This window comes from Phaethon lepturus, unplaced genomic scaffold, assembly GCF_000687285.1.
Source record: "Phaethon lepturus isolate BGI_N335 unplaced genomic scaffold, ASM68728v1 scaffold3664, whole genome shotgun sequence".
Lineage (NCBI taxonomy): Eukaryota > Metazoa > Chordata > Aves > Phaethontiformes > Phaethontidae > Phaethon > Phaethon lepturus.
In genome coordinates this window covers 27,577-42,363 of record NW_010532488.1, presented here as the reverse complement: position 1 = coordinate 42,363, position 14,787 = coordinate 27,577, and the positions used below count along the sequence as shown (strand labels likewise).

Here is a 14,787-nt window from a genome sequence, read left to right as displayed (position 1 = left end):
TTGCTCAGGTTTTTGGTTTTGGGGTTTGTTTGGTTTTTTTTTACTAGCAGCACTTCAGACAGCAATAAAATGAAATGCGGGTACATGTTTTTCCCTGTTCATTTTGTAAAAGTGGCAGTCACACAGGAAATTTTCCAAAGGAAAGAAACAGGATTATAAAACCACAAAACTGACCCAGGGCCTTTGGGCATGCAGGATACTTACAGTTATAATTAGTTTTTTAGTGTGACAAGATTTCAAAACTGACTCTGGAATTCTGGAAGCTGTTTCAAATTTCCTCTATTCCAATATAGCAATTCTAATCACAAATTAAACGACTTAGTAATCAGTTCCAAATTAAAACTACTTCAACATGTGTTAATAAATAGCGTACCTGAACTATTGGTAAGCTGTTGTATAATACAGTCCTGATCCAAGCAGGCCAGCGTAGGCTGCTCTACCATCACACCACCTAACAACGCTGAGGGTTCCCGCATTTCCATCAGTGACAAAAGTGTGGTCTCAGAGCATGTCCCCACTTACCAGACCACTGAGCTCGGACCATTCACCACAGTCTTTTCTCCACTTCTCCTTGACACCAGCAATGCTCTCACAAGTGAGTAGTCACATTAATGAAACCCAGAATTGCCAGTAAGAAGTTGCATGGCGTAACACTCATTTCTGTGGATCAGTACCGGTATATACTTAAGCAGGTTCTGCATGGGAAGAGGCAAGACACGTTCCTCTTGGGCAAGTCAATTCCAGAAGTGTTTCAGTGTTATCCTTAATTACTAGGACAGGGCCAGGAAGAAGGGCACCATTTCAAAACTAGCAGAATTAAAAGCAAATAAAGAAACATTGGGACAGAGGGAATACATGCACAAAGATGTAATTTACTACTCTGATGTTAACCAGTATTTTAAACACACAATGTAGATGGTGTTTAATTATCAAATTGGGTTTTGAAACAGGACACATCTTTACAGCACCAAATGTTTTCCTCACACATACAAGCCCATGTGTATCTGCTTTTAGGATTTCACAAACAGACCTGAACTCATATTTAGTCAAGACAATTGCCAAGTATAAGCTGTAAAAGCAGAAGCAAAACATGAGAACATTATGTCACGAGAAAAAATTTAAAGTTAAAACTAAACTGAGGCTAGAGTTCTGGGAAACAAAGGAAAGTAATTAAACATGTGGTAAACGCAAGAAAAATTAAATTACTGCAGAGCAGGTCTGACATCTGTGCTAGCAGTGGTGCTACAGATCATTAGTTACAGGCATTTCACACTAAGTGCTACAGAAGATAGTTTAAACAGTGATGACACCAGCTCCTTCCCAACTCTCGCCCCAGTGACTTTTTTTTTTCCCCCCATTACAGGTGTTACTTCTTCCAAGAGTGATCTCTTAGACCTTTTACATGTTAATGTTTGAGCAACCAAACTCTACTTACACAAGCTTTTTTAAATAAAAACCCACCGTTTTAATATTAAAATACATTTATATTTTATGGTATCTTGAAACAGCAGCTACATGCAAAGTTGTAACAAGTGAATTAAATTTTAAATCCCTGATGAATTTTAATATTGTGTCCTTTTAAAATATAAATCATTCAGCATCTTTACTAGCTAAAACGTAATTTTTTTTCTATTTATGCTGTAATTAAAAAAACTACTAATTTGTCTCTAGCACAGTACAGTTTTGATTTCTTAAGAATCACTCCTCTTCCAAATTAGAAAGAACTGTCAGAAAAGTAATTCCGAAAACTATTTTTAGTGGTGTATGGGAGGCTATCTTGCATTCATTTTGCCATTCCAGATGCTAAGTTATTTAAAGAAATAAGCATAGGTACACGCACGTATGAGTTAACATGCAGTCTCTAAAGCTGACCAGAGGACACAGCTGGGAGACAAATCTCACAAGGTACATGCTCTTGTAGAGAGCTGGTAAGAAAACCTAGCTGGTACCAAAACATGTCTAAATTACTCCTGCATGGCCCAAGGTGTAAAATGAGAAACAAAGGACTCTGGTTTCCCCGCCACCCCCGGTTAGATAATGTTTTCTGTGGGTATTGCTGCCACCACACGGCCAAAGAGCTGAACTGTGCCTACCCCTCCCTGCAAACGCTAACCTGCTCGGCACACTTCTACAAGCCCTCTCATTCCAGCTTTCTAGTCCAGTCTCTCACAAAGCCCCACCAATGCCACTGATGGCCCAAACTACCTCCACGTAAAAGAAGATTAGAAGGAACTTAAAGCATTCAAATCTTGCTGACAGTCTCTTCCAAGCGTAGGCCACCAGCGTTGTAGAATTACACCAAACCGATATTCACAAAGACAACAGAAAAATCTTACAAGTGCCAGCCCAGGTAACTGAAGCCTACCTGATGTGCCAACAAAGGCTGAAACAGTTCCTCTCCTGAAGAGCCCTCCTCAAAACATTCTCCCAGAAAGCCTGCTTTTATTAAGCTGGACTCCGCACACTACCCCGTCACAATGCAGAGGCTCAGCAATCTCTGAGCAGGTTCCTTATACTGAAGAGACATGGCAAGTTAACTCACCACAGAAAGGGAGCTCCATAATTTCTCACACACAACAGAAGACTACATTCATTCCCATTTGTTAGCTCTCATGAACAGTAGCTTGCTTCATACTTAAGTTTTAAAATACTTACCTGTTAAGCCTGTTAAGAATGTTTTTTTTTTTTCCCCAGTTCTGCTGCACATGACCTGGTAAGCTCATTTACAGAAGTTCCAAAGGCACTACAGAAATACCAGCGTATGCCATAGCTGTGGGGCTAACTCTATCACCTGTGGGATAAGGGTCCGCTGGTCTAAATAACTCAGCAGCACTCTTGCAGAGTTTGGACCCAACTTCCATACATTTCGGTGTCACATTTGAAATAATCCAAAGAACCAGGTAGTCCTCAAGAAATACCATTTATAGTGTCTTCACCCTTTCTCTAGGTCATCAATGAAGATACAAATTCCACAGTTCATCAACCTATATGCTCACTTTTTATTTGCACAACAATTTCACCTGTGGCTTTCTAAAAGGGAGTGAGGAAAAAAATTGTATCACGTATGATGATAAATACCATGTATCATTCTGGCAAGGCCAGAAAGGAAGTCAAAATGCCCCAGGGCTTCCTGGAGAAAGCTAGGCTGCAGTAACCATTCATTCAACAACCACTGTTTTTGAAGGACTGCGTAGAGAATGGCTCAGTCAGTCAACTAAAATGTAAGGCAACTGGACATTCCCTGCTTTCTCTTGCATACCAGTCAAGAAAAAGATGTGAATACACTCACCTTTTTTGCTCTTTGTGCTATATTAGGTGTTTTAGTGAGAAGCTTTTCAATCAGGTATTCTCTGTTCTGCAAAATCAACATTTAGTAAGTTAAAAATCAATACATGGAAAGAAAATTCATGTAGATTTTAAGGCAGAGCAAAATTTACTCGTAGGGTTTAACGTTTTACCTTGGCTTTCTGGAAAAATTTGCATTTTAAAAGTTCTGCTGCTGTGGGCCTGAAAGATCAATAATAAATTAGAACAGAAAACAAAGACCCCTCTCAGTGAATACAGTACAAGACGTTAGTTAAATGGTACGTCTCTAATACTTTTGAATTAGTACTGTATGAATGGGGAATGAATGATAATAGCTATTGAATTAATTCACAGGTACTCACCACACATGTAAAAAAATTAAGCCTCCTTATAGCAAAAGTACCAACAAATAAAAATTTAAAAAAGAAAAAAAATCAGTCTCTAAGTTGCCAATTTCCCCCTTTTTCTTTCAAACACAAACATGTTTTACCCTTAAAACAAAGAAACAACAACAACAACAGTCAGGTGTCATGTTCTTCCCCAAGTGACTCTATGAATGCAACTGAACTTTGCTCCACAGCAATAAAAGAATAATTACATTTTCCAAACAGTAGTATCAATACCTGCTACTGGCAATCTTTTACCTCATTGATGTCAGCAGGCATTCACAAGAAACTATACTGACACTATTAGCATGATGCATAAACCAAAAAGAGAGTCATCAGTCGCATCTTCCAACCAAACAGACAAATAAAAATTAAAGCAACAGTTACAAGGTCAGAACCTAGACATTTCACTTTTAATTGCAGTTCTGTTTAGGTCTCTTTCTTCCCATTATCAAGTTTATGTTTTTGACATTTTCAACAGATAATCATAATCTCACAGCAAAGTGATTCCAATAGCAGGACTTGTCTCTCTTATCTTCAGGGATCTTAAAAGCTACTTATCTAGCCACAGCCAGACTCTGGTACCAAAGCAGACTCTGGAGAGAAAGCTAAGCATCTCTTGGGGTGAAATAAAATCCTCCAGGTTCTTCTCATCGTTTCCATTAGGAGCCCATGCCACTATCCAAGACTAATTTTGACATAGCTAAATTTAGGGAAGCCAAAATCTCCAAGATTCATCATTTCTAAATGAACAGAAGCAACTTCTGCTATAGTTTTCTATTTGAATTAAAGCCAGAGATTGGATATAGTACAAACTAGATAAGATAGTGGAAAGCTTCAATTTGGAAAATTTCAGTCTCAAAAAATGCCCCAAAATCTGAACTAGTTTATTTCTCTGTGGACATATCTGAAGAATAGGTGAAGAAAAGAGGAGTACTAAGTAGTACGCACGTCTATCAATTCACCACTGCTAGAAATACTGAAACAACTCCCGAATTCAACAAAAAGGATCCAATTTAGACACAGATAGTAGTTCCATAGAGCACTTATTTTTCTTCCCCTTCAAAGCATCAAATTCTGCAATAAAGGAGTTCTTAGTAGTGGTACTGTGGAGACAACCAGGCTTAGGAGTAATTCACACATAAACCTTGGATGAGCAAAAAGGAAGGGGAACATTAAAAAAAAAAAACAAACCAGTTTCTCTGTAAATGTTTTAAAGTTCTACCTCAAATTAACTCTTAACTTTAAGACAAGCTTCAGTGATACAATACCATCACATCGCATAACAGGGATATGCACAGTTAAAAGCTAGAGTCTTAGTTAAGTTTTATCCAAACTAGTGTTCTCCATTCCTCTACCATTAATTATGCTAGACACTTCTGAACTGGTCTGGTCAGAATGCTTTCTGGGCCTGTTTTCCACACAGACCATGGGCAGTGAATTGCAGCTGAGGACTGTAAGCAGCATCCTTGGCACTGAGGAGAGAGAGAAACACCCACACACAGATCCCCAAAAGAAAACATCACGATCTGAGACAACAACCAGTCCTAGAATTTGTCACAAAGAGCAGGCACTTCTGCCACAATTGACACAATGACTACAGAGGTACCTCCATGCAAAATTACATCCTGGCTTGAGAGAAATGTAAAAAATAGCAAAGACTCCACAATATAAGGACACTCACTCCTTGGTTACAGTAACTGGCACAGAGATCTAATCACCTATCTGCTGGTCTAATTCTTCACTTCAAGGCAATCCTGAGTATGAAGATATTGCACGTGTTTAAATATCAGTGTAATAAACTAGTGTAATAGTTCAAACACTAATGTTTCAACACTGATGTCATAACTATAGATCAGGTACTATGTATTCAAGGAGAGAAGGAAAACCATTTTAACTATTTATTTCTCATGTTTTCATACCAATTCAATCTTGCCCTGAAAATTGCTAGACCCTGGAAACAAAACGAAGCTTGATTATCCAGACACATTTGATTCTTAGCTGTAAGCAGCGAAACTGCAGTGCTAAGCTTAAAGCATCAGGACTTGCTACTAAGACCACCAATTGTAAGGGTTTCAGAATCTTATAGCAGTACACAAATGATCCTTCAGTGAAAAAAAAAATTTGAAAGATTTCAAGAATGAAGACGTTGCCAAATAATCTTTTTTCTTAATTATACTTGTTCTCTAATATTGCTGCTGTCACCTTTTCGACTTCACTCCCTGCAACAGTATCCTGGACTTAAGCTAGCATAACATCAGTGAAGAGAAGTACACACCATAAAGACCCACACAGTAGTCAAATCAGGATTGCTCTCTCAGAACAATCTTTTTTCCCAGAAATAGCAGCTCTGAAACTCTTCAAAAAAGTGATATATGAAATACCCTTAGGAAACAGTGTTAATTAGAATGTGGCTCCTCCAACTCTTCAGCAAAAGAAACCTACAAAAATGGGTCTGCATAAAAAAAATGAATAAAGGGTAAATAAATTAATCATTCTGGGAACTTGGGACCTCAGCAATGGTTTTGGAATAGATGTTTAATATTTTCATCATCTTGGCTATCCCATTCACAAAACATAGCAAGAAAGAATACATCACAAAGATACATGACATGCAATTGCCTACGTAAACATCAGGAAAACTCTAAACAAGCTTGGAGCCCCTAACTTTGCAGTAAAAAATAAACACCTCTTAATAAGTAACTTTATTTAGAAATATCCAAGTTAATGGCAATACAAAGCTTATGTCACAAAATGAGAAAAATCAACATAAAGAAATAATCTTAAAGGCCAAGAGACTGATACGTTTCGTTACCAAGAGTTCTGTCTGATCAATCTGAACAGCCTTGTCAGAGTTATGCACAATACCAATATTTATATCTTGCCTCAGATGAGAAATTAAGATGTAAAGCAAGGACTTCTGTTTGATCAGATTTTAATTCAGCAGTATATTTAAATAGAAATAAATTAGGTTAACAACCCAGAAGAAGAAAACTTAAGTGACAATTAAGAGGCAATTTCTTCTCCCCAGATGAAGAGGACTGAAGGCTGCTACTTAAAAAATTCAAATCATACACTTAAAGATGATGTTTAAACACCGGAACTTTAAGTAGTCTGTATATTTAAAAAATAATTCCACTATACATGGCAATAACGACCTACCTTTTGGAAGGATCTTTTTGAAGGCATAATGAAATCAGTTTTCTAAAGGATTTGCCATACTTTTTCATCATTTCCTTGTCCTCTACACCTGTCTCTAAAGTGGGAGGGTCATTTTGAAGCGTCAGCATTAACACCTACAGTAAATCCAAAAAAGAAGTACTGTAAGCAAAATCAATTCAAAACATGTAGAAATTAAAAGAGAGTAAATATTCCACAGAATACATATATTTAGATATCTTGAGTTGCTATTGAAAATTAAGTACTGCTAACTATCTCGGGCAGCATTAATAATACAGGTAACAGTATTAAGTAATATAAAGTGATTGTTACTTTCATAGGAGGGTATTTGTGATAAGGTGCTGCTCCTGTTGCTAACTCAATGGCTGTTATCCCAAAACTCCACATATCAGCCTTGAAGTCATAACCTCGCACCTGGAATAGAACCAGAAAGGAAAAACAAGGTGGTGATGTCTCAAGTTCCAAAAATTGAAGACTGAAAATATTTGGTTTTTTAACATTAGGAATACCTGCTCCATTACTTCAGGGGCCATCCAACATGGAGTACCAACAAATGTTTTCCTTACTTTGTTACGAGTAACATCACCTCCTGTTGCTAAAAATGCACTAACGCCAAAATCTGGGAAGGAGGGAAAAAAGTCAAAATCTGTTAAACTACCAATAACAAAGCAGAAGTTTTACACTTTGGAAATTAAGTCAATTCATAAAGGTCTACTTATAGAAACTCTCCATTGCAGAGGTTAACTTTGTTTCATGACACACTGTCTTGAAATGCTACAGAATAGATAGTATAATTTTAGCTGGGAGATCTGCACTAAGACACCCTCAAGTTTAACCTCCTACTATGTGTCTTCTGAATATGGTTACAAAGGACTCCAGTACATCCATCACTTAGGGTTTTCAAATGTGCACTTTGAGCCGAGGTTTGAAAGGTTTGCATCTGCTATTGTTTAAAAATAAGGTGCTACTTCTGTATAGCTACTAAACTTGAGTGCAATTTGAACAAGAGAGAATACTATATATAACTTGAATACTTACAGAGATTTGACAAATCAAAGTTAATTAGCAAAATGATCAACAACATATATTTAACAGTAGACCATGACATGAATAGTTTTTTCCAAATTCCCAAATAGCAAAAAACCTTAGTGTTCTGTTAACCTGTCACTACGTCAGTGACAGCTGTATGGGAGATGTTGGGGATAAATGGAAGAAAGAGCAGCAGATTACCAATGCATGGAGAAACACTGTCATCCTGAATGGAGCTATATAAGTATTTTAGACTGTGTTATTTACAATCCAGTTATACTGAAATCAACTAGTTTACTACAGACCTAGTTCAATTTTTATTTTCCTATTGTTTTCCTATTGTTCCCTGATTTTAAGGTTGAAAAAAAAAAAGAAGTAACTACAGTAAATGTAGTTTTATCATTACTTTCCACTAAACAACCATTAAGCACTACAGACCCAAATTCTGGACCTCTTCTACATCACTAAGACATACAAGGATATAGTAGACAAGTCAGAGGGAAGCTTCAAGCAATATTCTTTAATTTTTCCTGCAGCTTGCCCGATGAATAAAACACCCATTTTTTCTCCAAAATCTGTAAGTTCTAGAACAGACAGGTTTTGTTTGTATTTCTGAAAAGCATGAACAGCCTCAGAAACACCTGCTGCTAAGTTTTTAATGCCCTAAAAATCAATGCTGGTATTAGTGACAGTGTTCTGAAGAGGAACTACTGCATATGAAGAAAAGCTGAATATGCAAAAATAAAGAAATGCATAAATAAAGGAAAGACATGGAAAAAAATTTATGTCCTTTTAGTACCAAAGAAATAGTTTGTATCGGACAATTGTTTACAGGCCCTTTCAGGAACTGAGATACACAGCTGAAATCTTGACTTAACCTGTGCTCCCCTACTGCTGTTTTTCCCTATTAACATAACATTAATTTTGAAACAGACAACAAACGAGAAATACAAATGGGTAAGGGAGGACAATGAAAAAAACCCCAACCCACAAACTAAGTAAAATCACTTCTTGCGTAAGCTTCAAAATGAAATATTGCAACACCTCACTGAGAAAGATGTGATGAGTATTTAATTAAGTCAAGTGAACATTTCACTATAATACTAGTCAGACACTGTTGTATATTTGCAGAGAGAAAGAACACTTTGATAGCTACTTGATAAAAACAAGACTTTAATTTCCCACCCCAGATGTAGCTTTCACGAATACAGGTTATTTAAGAAAAGACATGGTAAGCTTCCTATCACATAGGAGACAAAGTATTACTGAGAACAAATTAGATAAAGAGGAAAGGGAAATGTACTAGAAGGAAAGAGCTGAGCAATTCAACAGTGTTAAGCACTAAAAGTCACAGCCAATACTGAAGAAAAAAAACAACTTAATGAAGAGCCTGATTTAACTGCATTAATAAAGCATTTTGGAATTAAGGAAATCAGAGGTGCCCAAATAAGCATAGCCTACAAATCATTTATTCCCAAACATCTTTCCCATCTCAGCCAGCGCTGGGCACTTGGCCAAGCCTCAGCCAAGGCCACCATCCAGAGTTAGTGTTCGGCGTAGGGTTGGGAGAGACACAAAGCCTATGGCCTCCAAGGGAGCTGGGCTGCAAGGAGCCCACTAAGGGAAGGCACAGACTGCAAAAACATTTCTCCCCTAACTTTCTCACCTTGACAGTGGCTGTAGACTTTCGCTTAAGGCTTAGCCAAGGCCTTGTGTTGGGTTACAGTTAAGACTGGGAGAGAAATAAAGCATCAAGCTCCTGTGAGAATGGGGCTGGCCAAGGAAAGCTTGGGCTGCCAAACAAGATGGTGGAGAAGAATGTATCTGAGGCATAGGCTCTGCCTATTTTTAACCAGATCTTTTCCAAACATTTCTGTGGATATGAACTTCCTCAGTCACGCATGCACTGAATGTCCTAGCAGCACAATTAAAGCCTTACTCATTAAATGCCTACAGGAAAAAGGAGGAAAAGGTCAAGAAAGCAAGCCCTGAAGTTGAACTAGAAAGGGATAAATGAAGCTGTTGTTTGATTGTTTTCTGACCACTGGGAGAGTAGATTTGATCATGCATGAAAGAAATAATCTAAATCCAACAGCTTTATTTCAGACTGCTCATGAGATTTTACCTTTCAACTTTTTGGTTATTATCATTATTTTTGATTAAGTTTGTTGTCTGGACATCTATCTACCCCTTTACAATATGAGAAGATCTAAAATAATACTTGAACAATACAGACCCACAATCTCAGCAGTTGCCCAAAGTGCTATACAAAGTGAAGACAACTGTAGGGTATAATCAAGTGAATAAATAAATATTGAGTATCTTATTAATATTCAAGTCTGTAAAATTTACTACCTACTTAAAAAGTCTTGAGCGCAAAACAGAAGACTTAAATAATAAACAGAAGACAAAAATAATTCTCAGTGAGATATCTCTCATGCACCTCAGTGACTAGTTAAGTTATAGCCAGGGTCCTCGTGAACGGCAGTACGTACAGATATTTGAATGCCCAAGAATTATTGCAATTACTTACAGAAATAAATTGAATAAACTTGAACAGAAATATTAATTGTTACTGTTTGCAAGCTGTTTAAGGTACATGAGTGATTCAAAAGGAAACATTAAGAGGACATTAAAAAGCTTCTTCATACATTTGATGGGGACACAGAAAAATACTGAATAATTTCCAAGTCATGTATCATTAACCAAGAATCTTGAAATCTGGTAACTTGCAGCTAAAGCACTCCAAAAGAAATATTTAAAAGTCAACAGAAAAATCTGTATCTATTGCCCCTAACCCAGCTGCAAATACCTTTTTCTTTTATTTAGTCATTACTCTATCACTGCCATTACCTGCTATTTGTACAGAGCCATCTTCACCCAGAAGAATGTTGCCAGCCTTCAAATCTCTAGAATGTATAAACAGAGGTTACTTTTATGTATGAAAGTACACATGTGCACATTTTATGTAAATAAATAAATATTGCATATTAATTAGTTTCACAAGATAGCATTTTAAAATTTAAAAAACAGAAACAGAGACTGAAATATAAAACGTAACTGATTTACAATAGAAGAGAGTGCAGAACTCAAACTCTCACAAACTGTCTCTCATATAAAAAGACCCAAATTCAAGTTTGGCATAAAACGAGCAGAATTCAGATTGAAAATATGGAACAGAAATATTTAGGTCCAAAGTCTGGTTTACTGCCTTTTAGAAATATAATCTCACAAACTGAGAGCTTTCAGAGCTTTAAAGCAAGAATTAACACTTTCTCACATCCAACTGCACCACTAATGAAAAAGAAAACTTGAAAAAAAAGTTCTCCTCTGATCTCTTCAGAGAGGAGACCTATCTTCAAGAAAGGTAAATATACTGTAGATCTCTACTCAATTAAGCTATTAAAGCTTCATATTTTGCTATAGGGTACCATGATTGAAAGTTACTTAACACTGAATCTGTTTAAAAATCAGCATGTGCTTAACAGTCAGCTATATCCATTTAACACACTATTCACACTTAAAGTTAAGAAGAAATATTTCTGGCTGGTGGGGCTTTTTAAACAGAAATGTGCATCCCATTCTTAATGCATAGGATAAATCTTTCATACAGAATATATCATAAACATTAAGAATTTGAGCAAATCAATCTTCGCAACATTTACTGAAAATAATTAACACATTGCTACTGAAAGGTAACACAACCTGTTTCCTTATACATAAACAAGAATGCATCAAAACAACAGAACAAAACTCCTGAACAATTTTGGAAACATCTCCAACTGGCAAATACCACCTGATACAGCATTTCTTGAACTACCACAGCTTTCACCTACAACATACATAGGAAAAGGAACGCACACTGTATCATCTTGAACAGGACTTCTGTGTTACAGCACAGTTCACAACTTAGATCTTATAAAAAAGAAGAAATCTCAGATGTAACAAATAGGTATCTCTATCTTTCTTAGGGTCCTTTAAGAATAGACAAGGGGAATTCCCAAATCCAACCTCAAAGGTTCCTGTTATCCTTAAAAGCTAACGAATGTGCCTTCCAACAACAATATCAGCTTAACAGAAGACTATGAATTAAGGTTTGAGGCAGATCTTTGGCATTCCAGACCAGAAGTCAAGATAACTGTTCTTTATTTCTCCATTTATCTCAATTTTCTCTCTGCAAAAGGAGGAAACAGTTCTTTATTTACATGAGAGGCAGTTCATTTATAAAGATGAGACATAAGAATCACAGAATCACTAGGTTGGAAAGGACCTTCAAGATCATCAAGTCCAACCATTAGTCCAGCACCACCATGTCCCGAAGCGCCACATCCACACGTTTTTTGAACACTTCCAGAGATGGCGACTCCACCACCGCCCTGGGCAGCCCGTTCCAATGCCTGACCACTCTCTCGGTGAAGAAATTTTTCCTAATATCCAGCCTAAACCTCCCCTGGTGCAACTTGAGGCCATTTCCTCTCGTCCTATCGCTGGTTACTTGGGAGAAGAGGCCAACACCCTCGTCGCCACAACCCCCTTTCAGGTAGTTGTAGAGAGCGATAAGGTCTCCTCTCAGCCTCCTCTTCTCCAGACTGAACAACCCCAGTTCCCTCAGCCGCTCCTCATAAGACTTGTGCTCCAGACCCCTCACCAGCTTCGTTGCCCTTCTCTGGACATGCTCCAGCACCTCAACATCCTTCTTGTAGTGAGGGGCCCAAAACTGAACACAGTATTTGAGATGGGGCCTCACCAGTGCCAAGCACAGGGGCACAATCACTTCCCTACTCCTGCTGGCCACACTATTTCTGATACGGGCCAGGACGCCATTGGCCTTCTTGGCCACCTGGGCACACTGCCAGCTCATGTCCAGCCGGCTGTCAACCAGCACCCCCAGGTGCTACATCTGTACTACCTCCATTCTCAGAGTTCTGTCTGCAGCGAATCTGTTTTTTGTTCAAAAGATTCCCTTATAAAAGGCTAATGCTTAAAGCAGACAGAGAGCTCGTTGTAGGCACCTTCCTTAAAAGGCAAATTCACCTCAGTAAAATTAATTAGGGAGGTCAGAGTACAGCACCTCCAACATTCAAACAGTCGAAGCAACCTGCAGATTGCTAGAGCAGATATACTATACCACCCCGGGGGATTTGCACAATTTACACTGAGGAAGTGAGTGCAGAGAGAGTATATAGAAGAGAACGATCACTAGATGCATATACACCAAGATGCAGTTCCATAGTACCAATCCCAGCTCTACGTGCGGTCATAAAGAGAGGTCTGTAGAGTTGTAACAGAAATTACTGATTACCAGTCAAAAAAAAAAACCACTTTACAACAGTGCTCAAGTGCCCAATATTACAGGTTTACTGTTCAACACAACAACCGTATCCCATAAACTAGATTCAGATTAGATATTTGGAGTACCAGCAGGCACAGGAGACCACAGTTCTGGTAAACTTAGTGCAGCACAGACCTATCGTAACTATAGGAGAGACAGACCAGATAAAGACCAGGCAAGTACTAAGTATAAGTGACATACTGCAGTCAAGATTATAGCATCTGCCCAAGTGTTATCATTTGATAATTACTGATCAGATTTACAGTATGCGAGAAAAGCAACACAATTTGCTTAGCCAAGCAACTGCAGCTGACCAGTATCAAAAAACTACACACACAACTTTGAAAATGCTTTTCACTGTGTATATGCTCCTACCTGTGAATTTGTCCATTCCTGTGTAAATAGTCTAAGCCCTCCAAAACTTCTTTAAGAATTGTTGCTATTATGGGTTCTTCAAGGACACCATTCTTGTGCTCTCCTCTGTTGACAATATACTTTATTATATCAAGCATTGATCCTATATTGCAGATCCAGAAGAGGGAAAAAAAGCATATATACAGCATTATCATATCAGATCTTGAGAAAGTTACATTTCCTCATTCTTTCGATGCTACTGCAATTTAAATCTTTGCATGTACATGTAAAGACCTCATGTGACTATCTGTCAGAATAAAGCAGTCCACTACATTGTTCAAACAAAAAACAAAGCACTGTTTTTTTGTCACGAATAATGTAACACTCAGCAATCCATTAGAAAGATCTGCTAACAGCTTGCTAAGCTACCATTTATTAAAAATTCAGGAGTATCCCACATTTAAACAGACATGTACAATAAAAGTTTTGTTTTATTATCCAGCTTAGATTATGGTTCATGTGTTCACAATGTAAACATGCAGCTGCAAGACTGGAAGGAGATATTCTCTGCAAACAAATGATGACATCATCTCTAGTGACACAGAGTTTGACGTTGAACTCCAGTTGTTACAAAATTCAAGGAACCTAATAGCAACATTTTGTTTTTATCCAAGCATTTTTCAACAGCTCACAGTAAATTCCTGTCATGAATCACTGGTTTCTCTCAGGGTGTAAGTTTGCTTTTGATTGAACTGAACAATTCAACCAAATATGACGTAACAAGTGTTAGTTTATGAGTACTTCCCATCCTTGCTTTCTAGCATGATGATGCAGTAGTCTGCTGCCATGAAGACTAATCTTGAAGAACGTCATGTAGCAACCAGGACCACCACATCTTATTTTGGAGCCTCGCTTTTCTAAGCCACAAGCGCAATCAGTTCTGCCCCTTTTTACTCTCTCAGAACCAAATAAGATTTTGAAACCATTAAACATAATCACAAAAAACTGTAATGAGCGTTTGGTTAGTTTAAGCGATAAAAAGATGCAACACATATAATGCCTGTCCTAGGAAGAATCTTCCTTGAATAAGGAATGAGAAACACTCATTATGAAATCAGAAACATGTGCATTTTTACAAAAATAGAGTGGGTTCTAGGGAAACTCAAAAAAAGGCCACACTGACCAAAGTCACTTAATTCT

General features: G+C 37.6%; 1 protein-coding gene across 1 annotated transcript in view; it reads right to left on the bottom strand.

The window, feature by feature from the left end:
• Positions 1-3,289: 3,289 nt before the first annotated feature.
• Positions 3,290-14,787, bottom strand: part of LOC104619064 (STE20/SPS1-related proline-alanine-rich protein kinase) — a gene marked incomplete at its 3' end in the record, with an annotated part of 17,113 nt that continues 5,615 nt past the window's right edge. Inside the window, exons 3-9 of the mRNA XM_010284834.1 lie at positions 13,609-13,750; positions 10,755-10,810; positions 7,382-7,491; positions 7,185-7,286; positions 6,855-6,988; positions 3,459-3,507; positions 3,290-3,355 (exon numbers count right to left, since the gene is read on the bottom strand). Coding sequence (XP_010283136.1) covers positions 3,290-3,355; positions 3,459-3,507; positions 6,855-6,988; positions 7,185-7,286; positions 7,382-7,491; positions 10,755-10,810; positions 13,609-13,750 — 659 coding nt within the window. The remainder of the gene's footprint in view (positions 3,356-3,458; positions 3,508-6,854; positions 6,989-7,184; positions 7,287-7,381; positions 7,492-10,754; positions 10,811-13,608; positions 13,751-14,787) is intronic.